At 42.1% G+C, this 12981-nt stretch overlaps 1 protein-coding gene across 1 annotated transcript; it reads left to right on the top strand.

Annotated features, from left to right (window-relative positions):
* Positions 1 to 2978: 2978 nt before the first annotated feature.
* Positions 2979 to 6486, top strand: APELA (apelin receptor early endogenous ligand). Its single transcript, XM_061465331.1, has 3 exons — positions 2979 to 3542; positions 4017 to 4127; positions 6383 to 6486. Exons 1-2 carry the CDS (start codon positions 3467 to 3469, stop codon positions 4103 to 4105), a joined length of 165 nt encoding a protein of 54 aa, XP_061321315.1. The 5' UTR covers positions 2979 to 3466; the 3' UTR covers positions 4106 to 4127; positions 6383 to 6486.
* Positions 6487 to 12981: the final 6495 nt, after the last annotated feature.

The raw sequence follows: 12981 nt of genomic DNA, 5'->3' as shown, positions 1-12981 counted from the left end.
ATAGCATTTGAAAGCTCTTCTCAAAGATTAGTGATAAACACCAGAGTTTATCGTTACGTGTCGGCCTTCAAAGGAAAGGTAGGATTCCATTTCTGACTAGCAGCCCAACAGGGAATGCTAATTAATCCCTTACTCCTTACTAGAAAGTGCCCAATTATCTTTCTCTCCTGTTGTTATCATCCAGCCCTGCTTATTCTTGTTATTGCTATGAATTTTACTGCTCCTACCCATTATTTTATCTTTTGTGCTTCCAATCACTTGTTCTCTCATTTATCAAAAGATTTTACATTTTTTGTATGTATGTGACAAAATAATTTTATATCCCCTTGATCACTTTTTCCTTATTTCTCCCAATCTTATCATTTGAAATGGCACAATGATTTCAAATTTTTTCTGCACAAAATAAATGGACTGTAACAGTCACTCTGTACTGAAACTGTCATGCAGAACAATTCATATCCAGTGAAGTGATAAAGCAATGAATATGAATTACTCAAATGTGTCAAGCCAACAGCAGTGCCATGTGTGTTACAGTAATGTTTGATATCTTGGAAAGACATTCCTAAATTTTCCTTGTAACTTTTGGTTTGATTTCTGCAATGTGCTAAATATTTTTCTTTTCTTTTCTTTTCTTTTTTTTTTTCACTTTCTGGAAGTAAACTGATAATTTGACTATTCTGATCCTATCAAGGGGAGACATAGAGAACAGAGTGTCTGTGGGAAAAATAGCAGTGATATAGGTGGTAAATGCTGAAATCATCATCCGTTTATCGTGTTCCTTTCAGATTATAAGAGAGAAGGGAAGCCTTTGATTCAAAGAACTAATTCTTCTAGCTCATAAAGCATTATCTGCAGACCTCCAGCTTTCCTATGTACTTTATATTCCCTTTCCTCTTAAGCTAATTTAAAAAAAAAAAACAACAAAAAAAAAAAACCAACCCAAAACAATACAGAAAACACCAGCACACACTGTAGAAAGGGCAGAACCATTACACCACTACATTCTGCCTAGTTGCTCTTTGCCTAACTTCAAGTATGTGGTATGCCACATGAAAGCAAGTACCTGAAGGAAAGCTGCTTGCTGAAGAACTTCAAATTCTGAATGTATTTCAGTGGGACTGTAAAACATTTCTGAGATTTCCTCAGTGAGTAAGCATCAGCTCATTACTGTAGCATACATGAAAATTACAAGAAATCATTTTACAGTGACTTGGATTTCACTAGTAAAAAACCCAAAGCTTTGTAAACTTCTGCACAGAGTAACTGGAATGAAGAGTTCATAGTAAGCTAAAGTAAGAAAAAAATACACTTAAGTACTGCATCTTGCTCAATTCCCTTAGAATTTCATTTCTCCTCAGAATGTCTGTAAACTTCACCACATACAATGCAAAAGAGGCCTAGATAGCCTGAGGGACTAGTAATAGTCTAGGCATTCTTTCTGCCCTTTTAGGTATTTACAGAGTCCCTATCACTTTGAAGTCTATACTACGGTTCACCTTAAAGTCCGAATTCAAATATAGCTCACTGCTGAAAGGAAGTCAACAACATTTTCAGGGCTATATGAACAAGGTCACTAGCACATTCTCATCCATGATGAACAACAAACACATTGCTAAAGGTGTCCCAGTGGAACTGGAGCAAGATTTAGGACACTGAGAACATAACCCTGATTCTGTCACGAACTCGCTATGGGACCTGGCCACACTATTTGTCTTCATCACTTTTCTATCTGAAATGATACCCTCTTCGGGATAATTCTGTGACTGGCACCTTGGGACCCTGATTTCAACTGTGCTAGCAGCATCAATATTAAACTAAAGTCTAGACCAAAACCCAGAGATCACACACGGAAAACACAATGACAATCATGCTGTAAAGATGAGCACTGGGAAGCGTTTGCTGCCTATGACAGACCAATGTGATCAACCACTGGAGTAAATCCTTTGTTACTGTTTTGCCTGAGACATCTTCCTCAGCAGTCTTGACATCATTTTAAAGTAACATTTAATAACGATTTCCACACCATGCATTCAAGATGCATGTTGTCTCAATTCATACAGGCGTACTTTACCTAGACTAACCAAGTAACCCAGTAATGACATATAACTCTATGAGGAGGGACTAGCGTGACTATTGACTTAAATAGGATTTTAAAGAAAATGGGAAAACCCACAACAGGGAAAAAAAAATAATGCAAAGGCTATTGAATTTAAAAAATCACATATATTCTACTTTTTAAGGAATTTGGCAACGAACTTTAGACGACTTTTGATGATATTTTTCTATTAATAATAGTAGTATTTAATCTATATAGAAATGACCTCTTTCCTGCGTATTTTAAAACACTTTTTTTTTTCAGAAAGGGACAAATTTTCACTTTCCAAACCACTAGGTGCTATTCCATCCCAAGAAATCAGCAGGTTGAAAATAAGAAAAGGACCATTCGATGTTTAGCTAATGCCCGTAATTCACTGGATTTCAAACCCATCCCTGCTGCTAACACATTCCGCGGGGCTTGTCTGTCTCCTCTTCAGTCTTGCACATCTGCACTGTTACCCCGCCAGCTGTTTCCAGCGCGGTTTATTAAAGCCAGCTCTCGCCGTGAGCTGGTACTAACATAACGCAATGTACAGGTGAGTTATGAAAACGTAATGTCCTCTCCAAAACTGCTCTCCCTGGAATGGCACTGCCGTGACAGATCGCGTAATACTTGTATTTCACCTGACTTGGTAAAGAGAAAAGAAAAAAGAAAACAAGCTCGCGAATTAATTCCAGAATATTCTGATCCTTCAAAAATGCTTGACGGTACAAAGGCACCCATTAGCCTTAACTGCTACCAGTTTCACTTTGAATAGCCACCGCTTCGCAGCTAGTTTAGAGAAGAGAGAGAGCCTTGGGGCTGCGGGGAGTGCCGAGCTTGGGGGCCTGCCAGTCCCCGCCGGGGGACACACCGAGGGGGGGCACAGGGGGACTTCCTGCCGCTGCCGTTGCTTTCTGCATGTGGGACCAATATGGGCAATGCAGAGTTTAAACAGTTGCAAATGGGGGAGGGAACGTCGGGGCTTGTTTTACATATTGTTTCGGGTTTTATTCCCCTCGCTTGTGTGGAATTTAAAGCGGAGTCAGTGCATTGTTCAGGAGGCTCCGTGCCCCCGGTGCATTGACAGCAGCTACTGTTTACGCGGACTGTTCATTCCTGCGCTGTTTGCTTATGGAAAATAAGGGGGAGTGACAAAGAAAAGAGAGGAAAGGAAGAAGGGCAGAGAAGGAGGCACTAGCAGCGGTGCAGCGCAGAAGCCTTACTCTGGCCCGACCACTAACGTCGCTGGAAGAGCCGCTGCCGCGCGGTTCCTAGCCCGCCACAACCTGTGTGGTCAGCCGAGGAAAGGGCTGCCCCTTTGCCGCTCACGCGTCTCCGCCTGTACACATATACACACACAGAGCCTCCGAGCGCGTCTCCGCAGGCATGAGACTCCGGCTGCTCCTGTGTGTCGTGTTTTGCCTCCTGGCGAGCCTCCTGCCTGCCGACGGACAGAGGACAGGTAAGAGGCACCAGCGGAGCCGTACGGGCTGGGGGGAGCAGGGCATAGTAGCGTTCATGCCTGCCGTGGGCACCTCCGGCGTGTCTCTAACCGCATCCAACACGCGGTTCCTGCCCTCCGGGGAGAGTTTGCATCCTCCTGGCTTCCGCTGCCACGCATTTCACGCGCTTTTTGCTGCCTCGGTCTGTGCCAGGCATCACTCTACTCACAGTGAGGCGATGGAGAGAAGTATCTGAGTACGTGGGGAGTCTGGAAACTTTGGGGTTGGCTGGGATGAACTGGGACTGAAGGCAGGCAACTGTTGCAAACCTGCTGCCTCGAAACAGTGTCGGCACCAGCGGAGCGGGGTGGGCACTGCTCCGACAAGTGTAAGGCCGCTGCCCCCGGCATCGCGACCACCGGGGCAGGTTGCCGGCGACCCCCCACCCCCTCACGCTCGGCTTTCCTTCCTCCCCTCCCTGCCTGTCTCCGCAGCCAACCTGGCCCTGCGCAGGAAGCTCCACCGGCACGGCTGCTCCCACCGGCGCTGCGTGCCGCTCCACTCCAGGGTGCCCTTCCCCTGAGCCCTGCCGGGGCCTGGCCCAGGTAACGCACGCGTGTCGGGGCCCCGCGTCTTGTGAGGCGTCCCTCTCCCAGCAACGAGCACGTGTCCTAATTCACACCTGCGCTTCGGAGCGGTTTAAGAGGCACTTGGCGAAGCAAGCAGAGCCAGGGCCGTGATTTCATCCGGCCTCCGTTTGCTTTGAGCACAGGGCTTCCGACGGGCGCACGGTGGAGCGCGGGGCTGTCGCTCCGCTCAGAGCCCCGTTATTCCCCTCTCTGGCCACCTCTCGCCGCGCTAACGCCTCCCCTTTCTGGTACAAACCAGACGGATCTGCTAAATAGGACGAATCACTGCCCTACGAGTGCTTAAGATAGCCAGCAAAGCTGGCGATGAGCCTAAAGACTGCACAAAGCAGTAGCTAGAGAAGATGCTCCGGCTCTTGTGTTGGATGCACGGTGAAGTCACCTCACTCTGCCCGTCAGTAACATGAAGGTAGTAGCATTTACCCACTTCAAAGGGGACTGTAATTCTTCTTCATTGTCAGCAAGACTTTGAGCTCCTTAGATGAAAGGCTATACAAGTGCAAAACATTAATGCTTTATGGCTGATGAGGGCATATACATTCAAATACTAAGTGGCTGCAGAAGAACGCAGGTAGCATATGCAAATAGAGCAGGCATCAAAAGGAAACCTAGGCGCTCTTGCAATTTGAAAATGAATAAAACATGCAGTTGGTAGTTTTGCATCTTCTAAACTCATTATGTATTAAAATAATGTTGTAGCCCCAGGCACGACAGCATCATAAATACACGATGGCAGAACCTGCTCTCTGTGAACCCAGATGTTTTGATTTATGAAGCAGTTAATAGTGAAAAGGAGACTAAAGCTTTTAACAACCCTATACCAAGAATCTTGTCAATGCATAAACTGCCCTGGTGAAAAAAGCCCACACCACTCCCAAAACAGCCATTCAAAGAGATACCATTCCACCCCATAGTGCTGGCCTGTTAAACACATGGAATATGCATACGGGATGGTAAACTGGCAAGGCTGAAAAAAGATTACCATATCTTAAATTTAATCTCAGATGGGCTGCATAGTGAGTGGCAGAATGGAGCTGCAAGTAGAAAGCGGGACATAACAAGGATGTTTTAATGCTGAATGCCAAGTCTCCTCACTGCAGTCAATTTGGAAAGAGATTAAATGAGATTCCCTCATCAGTTTAAGCATAAACCTAAAAAGATAAGCAATCAGATCAATTTATTCAGCATGCAGAGACTGAATGACAGGGATGGTGGAATTTAGGCCCAGAGACTTCTTGAACTGATTCTGAATGGCTTGTTTCAGTTCCTAAGAAAAGTAGATTTAACCCCCATTCCTCCAGTTCAGCATCCGTCATGCGGAGACTGGCTGAAGAAATCATCTACATTTTCTCTAGTGTGCTTTGCAACTGCATATAATGCATTTGGCCTGTGACTGCAGTAGCTGCACAGTACATGTGCACTTATACTTGAATTATGTTTCCCATCATGTATCAAGACAAAATATATTTTCAGTGTTACCTCCTTTTCCACAGGGAGCCAAATTCTTGTAAGGAAAGTCAATGGCAAGGCAAAACAGTGTACTTACTAGCTTATAATGCATGTTGTGGACACGTAGTTAAAGATAATTCTGCTTTATAAAGCTGTTTAGAAACCCATAAAGCTTGACTGGGGAGTAAGGGCTGACAGGCACCTGAACTAACTCTCTTAACTCCAGTTGTCATTGTGGGTGCTCAGCTCCTTTATCTTAAGTAAGATTTACCACCTACGTTTACATTCCCTTCCAGTTTTAGTCCTAATTCAGCAAATATTTACATGCCTGGGTAACTTGACTCACATGAGTAATCTTATTGATCTCAATGGAGTTGTACATATGGATAAAGCTATTTGCAGATGCAAACAGGATGGGCCCTTAAGCCTGAATTTCAACAGGTGGTTGGAAACTGGGATGAGCATAGCTCTTTTTCTCACAACAGCATCTGAAATAATGAGAGGACCAAAGCTGATTTTTCATCAGTTACATACGCAAAACGTGGGACAAAAAAAAGAAATGGAAGACAATCTTACATTAGAAACCTTCTTGCTTTCGGCTTTTTCTTTCTTTTCTCTTAACTTTTTCAGCTGAAGTTCCCAAATAATAAACATTACCCAAATTTCATCTGTATTTCACAAGTAATATTTTCTATTTTGCATGAGACATTAGACTACTAAATCTCTCACTGATGGCTATTTCTTTCATTTTATTTTTTCCCCAGCAATTGCATAATGGGCTTTCAGTGTTTTAAAGGAGCAACAGTTATTGATGAAGTTAGCAGTACAGATCAACAACAGCTGACCTGAGAGAGCCACTGCAGTCCTGTCTTCAGCAGTCCTGTCTTCAGTAGTCCTGTCTTCAGCAGTCCTGTCTGCCACATTCTGCAAGACCTGGAAGGCCCTGGCTCACACCTTAGAAAGTAGGGGGGAGGTAGAAATGGAGGGTGGTGATGGGAGGATGTACATGAAACTTACCTGGCTGAAATATTCCATATAAATTCCTTGGCTCTCATAAGGACTACTGAAAGTTGAAGAACAAATCAAACATCAGGTACCTGAGATGGATTTTCAGTGGCCTTAAGAAGGATCTGTACAAAGGGACTCTTAATGGTCTATCCTGTTCAGACTGAAACTGGATGTGCTGTTGACTACTTAATTCAGTCTGTGTATAAAGCAGCATTTAAGGTGAAATATTAGACTCCAGCACAGAACTGCAAAGTCCAGTTTTTTGTTAATACTTTTATATATTAATAATATATACAGCTATATTTTTACAGCTAACGTTACATCTTTATGGAATTGCCTTAACAATAACGTAGAATGTATTACTGTAATAGTACCAAAGTCATCACTACAGTACTGGTCCTACTGGCTTCATGTATAGTAAGCACAGTAGGAGTTTACAATGTAAGAAAGCGAAGAAAGTATTATCCCTCATTCTATAGATAGAGAATTGAAGCACATGGAGATAAGAGATTAGCCAAGGGTCATGCAAAACTTTGATAACTTGTATCCCTGAACTCAGGCCTTAAGGTCAAGCCCATCTTCCTGTCTAATGAGCTGTTACTGCAAAGCCTATCATTTGTTTTCTTAAACTGGGCTGCCAAACCAGACAGCTGAAGCGTACTTGAAAATTCAGAACTATAGAACTATTTGCTTAATAATAGTTTTCCTAAAATACCCACTACAGTATTATACATAGAGCATAAAAATAGACCTTTGAAAAGAAACCTTTGTTTGGTGAACCCCAGTGTTGCGTAGTACTCTATTCCTGTAATTTAAATGAATGGGATATCTGAAACACAGCACTACAATGAATGAGAACTTCAAACAGAAAACAGGCTGTTCTTTTCAGTCCTGGAGGTCAAAAATACAGTGAGCTTTTATTTTACGGTTTGTTTTCAAAAATATACATTTTGCATGTTTTTATATCACCAGAAATTCTGAACCTGCATATAAAGGAAAACACGGTAGCCCTTTCATTAGCAAAACTAAACCAAATCTGAAATAAGTCATACCCAGATTTTTAAGTCATAATACTAGCGTTGCAATGTCCACATTTTTTATAAGTTGTTTAAAGATGAGTGAAGATCAGCAGTGACATGGTTTAAATCCAGTATCAGATTTTTGTCTTGCAACATGGTTTCTAATAAGAACAGTAATCAAGAAAAGCAGGCAGCTGAAACTTTCTGATCATCTCTAAGAATTTGAAACCTGAATCAGATTCACCCTGGAAGAGCTTCACAGAAGTCTCAAATGTCTCTGCATAGGGAGAGAAAAAAAAAAAACAAAAACAAAACAAAAAACCCACACATAAAATCCCCATCACACCTTATTCTAGAGTTCTAGAAAATCATGAGAAGATGGTCAAACTTATGTATACCAACAGTCCTGCAGATAAACCTTTGGAATTTTGAGGAAAAAAAACAAACCCAAAACAAACAAACAAATAAAAAAAAAATAAAGCAAGTTTTCCAAAATCAGACGCAACTACCACTATTTTTTTATTATTATTATTTAACTTGGCTTTTCATATATATCCATCACTATCTCTGTTTAGAAGTACAGATAAAGAGTATGAGAAAGCGAGAATGGCAAAGAGTAACTTTTTTTTTTTAACAGTTATAAATGGGTATATGGATTTAGTGTGGCACTGGATATTTTATATAACCATAGTTCAGTTAACTTTGATAAAATCATATGAAAAGCATAATGTATCTTAGTGAAGAGCTATATATGTGCATTCCTTTACAGATGTAAAACAAAACGAGTACCAAAGTGCCCTAGGAAGCCCATTGTCAGTCTACAAAATTATTTTAAATGTTTGTTCTTTCTAGACATGCTCATATCATAAAATCTTTGAAAAAGGCACTGATTGTGATTTTTGATAGATAAGTATCAATGAGCTGGTTGATTGTATATTTTGTAAAAAGATGGTATGCAGTTCAAATAACATCCTATTTTAAATAAACTTTTTATACTTTGCAAAATTTATATTCTTTGGCTGTCAAAGTCAATGCAGCAAGAGAAAAATGTAGGGTTTGTCTAGTTTCCCTGTAGATTCACATGGAATTGCTGTGTAAGCATTTTTCTTACTCAATTTCTGACACCAATAAACAGTAGTTTTCATGGAAATTTTTTCCTGACTTTTTTATCTTATTAAAAATAAGAAATTCTAGTGAAAACTATATAGAAAGAACTTGGTTTAAAACTATTGGTTGGTGTAATCACAGCATGCTGTAAGACAGCATCATGAGCCCACGGTATTACAGCAGAACCCAGACTATATTTTGTCTTCATGCCTTGAATAACCAAGATTTTGAATTGCCTCTATGTTAAATCTTGAAATCTGGATGTTCGTACAAATTCAAGGAGAAAAAACTATAGTAGTCTGAAGGGTAGCAGAAGCTAAAATATGCAGTAGTTTGGTTGTTGGACACTGTCAATAAATTTAAGTGCTAAGTTGCCATTACAGCACACCACAACACTGGTACTGAAGTCCTGCTCCCACAGAGTTAGAGCTTGTTTTCAGCTGAACTGGACTTGCTTTTGACTTTGTTGCCAAACTAGCCCTTTTCATTTAATTCATTTGGTAAAAGCAATTTTCTATGAGAACAGTATGATAAGTCAGGTCGACGGAGCGGTTTGCCTTAGTCGATGAGGAATGGGTTAGAGACCAGTTGAGCAATCTGGACATCCATAAATCCATGGGTCCAGATGGGATGCACCCGCGGGTGCTGAGGGAACTGGCGGAAGTCATTGCTAGACCACTCTCCATCATCTTTACCAAGTCTTGGGAAACGGGAGAGGTGCCTGAGGACTGGAGGAAAGCAAATGTCACTCCAGTCTTCAAAAAGGGCAAGAAGGAGGACCCGGGTAACTACAGACCGGTCAGCCTCACCTCCATCCCTGGGAAAGTGATGGAACACCTTATCCTTGGTACCATCTTAAGGCATATCAAGGATAAGAAGGTTATGAGGGGCAGTCAACATGGCTTCACCAGGGGGAAATCATGCTTGACCAATCTCTTAGCCTTTTATGAGGAAATAACACGGTGGATGGATGATGGCAGAGCGGTGGATGTGGTCTACCTTGACCTCAGCAAAGCATTTGACACAGTCTCCCACAGCATCCTCACGGCTAAAATGAGGAAGTGTGGACTGGATGATCAGGTAGTGAGGTGGACTGCGAACTGGCTGAAGGAGAGAAGCCAGAGAGTTGTAGTCTATGGGGCTGAGTCTAGTTGGAGGCCTGTAACTAGTGGAGTGCCTCAAGGGTCAGTACTGGGACCGGTATTATTTAATATATTCATCAATGATTTAGATGAGGGAATTGAGTGTACTATCAGCAAGTTTGCTGATGACACTAAGCTGGGAGGAGTGGCTGATACGCCAGAAGGCTGTGCTGCCATCCAGCGAGACCTGGACAGGCTGGAGAGTTGGGCAGGGAGTAACTTGATGAAATATAACAAGGGAAAGTGTAGAGTCCTGCATCTGGGCAGGAACAACCCCAGGTTCCAGTATAGGTTGGGGAACGACCTGTTAGAGAGCAGTGTAGGGGAGAGGGACCTGGGGGTCCTAGTGGACAACAGGATGACCATGAGCCAACACTGTGCCCTTGTGGCTAAGAAGGCCAATGGCATCCTGGGGTGTATTAGAAGGGCGGTGGTTAGTAGGTCGAGAGAGGTCCTCCTTCCCCTCTACTCTGCCCTGGTGAGACCGCATCTGGAATATTGTGTCCAGTTCTGGGCCCCTCAGTTCAAGAAGGACAGGGAGCTGCTGGAGAGAGTCCAGCGCAGGGCAACTAAGATGATTAAGGGAGTGGAACATCTCCCTTATGAGGAAAGACTGAGGGAGCTGGGTCTCTATAGTTTGGAGGAGACTGAGGGGTGACCTTATCAGTGTCTATAAATATATAAAGGGGGAGTGTCACGAGGATGGAGCCAGGCTCTACTCAGTGGCAAACAATGATAGGACAAGGGGTAATGGGTACAAACTGGAACACAAGAGGTTCCACTTAAACTTGAGAAGAAACTTCTTCTCAGTGAGGGTGACGGAACACTGGAACAGGCTGCCCAGGGAGGTTGTGGAGTCTCCTTCCCTGGAGACATTCAAAACCCGCCTGGACGCATTCCTGTGTAACATTATCTAGGTGTTCCTGCTCCGGCAGGGGGATTGGACTAGATGATCTTTCGAGGTCCCTTCCAATCTCTAACATACTGTGATACTGTGATACTTACATAAACATGAAGCACATGGACACAGCGCTACAACAGCTGAACTGACTGAACATTTTGTGTGCACGAGTGTACAATTAAAAGAATGTTTGTACAAATACAAATTGCTGTATGTTGAAAACCAGAATTGATGCTTACATGGGTGCAATCAAAACAATCAAGACTCAATTCCAGTAGATTCAGACCTCGAACTCCAAAGGGCAAAATGTCAGTTTGTGAAAATAAGAAGTATTCTGTCTTACAGTTTTTAAGTGTGTGTGTGTGTAAATTTATTTGAAAGTCAGTTTAAGACTTTTTTAAATTATATTAGCTGGCTTAGAGTGAAATACAAAATGATGTAACAGCAGGTCAACAGGAAAGAGAAGCAAATGTAAGGCTGTGGTGAGAAACAGCCGATTAGTGCGTTCCCAAAGGATAATAAACAATTCACCTCTTCCCTTTCCAGTATAGAAAAAAAAGGAAATTATAGAAGAATAAAGACTGGAAATATTTCCCTTACGCCACATACGTATGCTATAAATATCTTTGTGTCCCTACACACAAAGCCAAGTTTTGCTAAGGGTTACATAAGATGTATATCAACATCACTCAGAAGAAGCATTAGCGTGGTAAATAAGTTTCAAACATTTGACTACAATCAGACAGTACAATTAGCATATTGATCTCTTATTACTGTGATGACCTTTATCTTTCTTGCTGGTGGTCAGCTGCAAAATATTTGTGCAAAATGGGAAACATTCCAAAAGCACAACCTGTATCCTCAGTTAGCAATAACACCTAAAAGCCCAACTCATTCCAACAGCTGAGGACGCTTTTTCATGCATCTGGAGTTAACTCAGGGTTAGAATGCTGTAATGCCAAGTACCTTCAGTCCTTGATACAACTTTCCTTTTTAGATTAAGAATGACCTTAACTGCATATTGTAGCAGAACCTTAAAGCGTGAAAATCCTGTTACAATCAATGATTTCCTTTGAGGTGAAACACTGAAGTGCTTGTATAGAATTTCCCCTATGAGTTATTCAGAATAAAAGCCCACAAATACTGACTTCCCCCTCCCCCGCCTTATACATCATGAGCATTCACAAAAGATTATAATTTTTTTTTCTTTTGTTTTAGCATTTCATCTAGAAATCATTAAAAAAACCTAATGTGAACATTTAGGTGGCAACCCCGAGTCTTTTGTTTCTTAGGTGGTGTGAAATACTAGTTTTCTCTAACCTGAAACACGTCTACATTGTTTTTCCTACAGGAATTAAAAGCTGCTGGAGGGTACCAACTGAAAAATAATAAAACCCAAAGGAATACATTTTTATACTTTAAGATACAGTTGCAACATATATTGGGGAACATTCCTTCTTCATTATGTTTTCTACCATGGCATGGTCTAGTGGATTTCAACCAACTTAAGATCACAGACCTGCAAACATTTATGGCATTTCAGCAGCTATAGTTACATAAAGAGCATCACCAATTTCTTCAGCTGTTTAACTTCAGTTATATTCTCATATGTGCAGGTGTGCCATGCCTGAGAGGCTGCATTGGTAGTTAGCAAAATGCTGATTTGCAGCAGAACACTGAGTTCACAAGGTGGTACTTCTCTCCCCTTGCCCCTTCTCCCACCCAAAATTTGAACCTAATGCTTTACTGCCTTCTGAGCATGCAGCACACTGGATTTTACTTCAGGCAGTAAGATCCAATCTGTGATCAGGTACTGATGCTGCAGGGACAGTCACCCCAGGTGCAACACTGATGAGCCATGGATTGCTTTGGAGCTGGTCAGACAGCACTGGCCCCTGCTACACTCAGCACCTAAGCTTGTACCAGCAGAGAAGTTTCCAGTAAGCAATATGCAACATAACCTGAAAAATTAGGACTCTGCATCCAGTTTCAGAGCTGTGGTACATCAGATGCTGCAAGGCTGCAACTGAGCTTTCTCTTGCTTACAGAACATGCTGTTTATCAGAACATGATATTTGTCCCTTAAATGTTGCATTTTGAGCACCAACAGGCACACTTGAGTCTCCCTTATCAGCTTTGCCACCACCACCCACTGTAGACTGATAAGCTTAGCCACAGGCCAGTCC

Source organism: Pezoporus flaviventris, unplaced genomic scaffold (assembly GCF_033815535.1).
Source record: "Pezoporus flaviventris isolate CSIRO_AGI_PZ_B2104156 unplaced genomic scaffold, CSIRO_AGI_Pfla_v1 ptg000002l, whole genome shotgun sequence".
Lineage (NCBI taxonomy): Eukaryota > Metazoa > Chordata > Aves > Psittaciformes > Psittacidae > Pezoporus > Pezoporus flaviventris.
Note: the sequence above shows the minus strand (reverse complement) of the source record. Positions and strands in the feature narration are given on the sequence as shown.

Excerpts from the sequence above, each read along its gene's own strand:
- APELA (XM_061465331.1), top strand. The coding sequence starts at position 3,467 with ATGAGACTCCGGCTGCTCCTGTGTGTCGTGTTTTGCCTCCTGGCGAGC. Across the intron at positions 3,543-4,016 it reads TGCCGACGGACAGAGGACAG|CCAACCTGGCCCTGCGCAGG; the intron begins GTAAGAGGCACC and ends CTGTCTCCGCAG.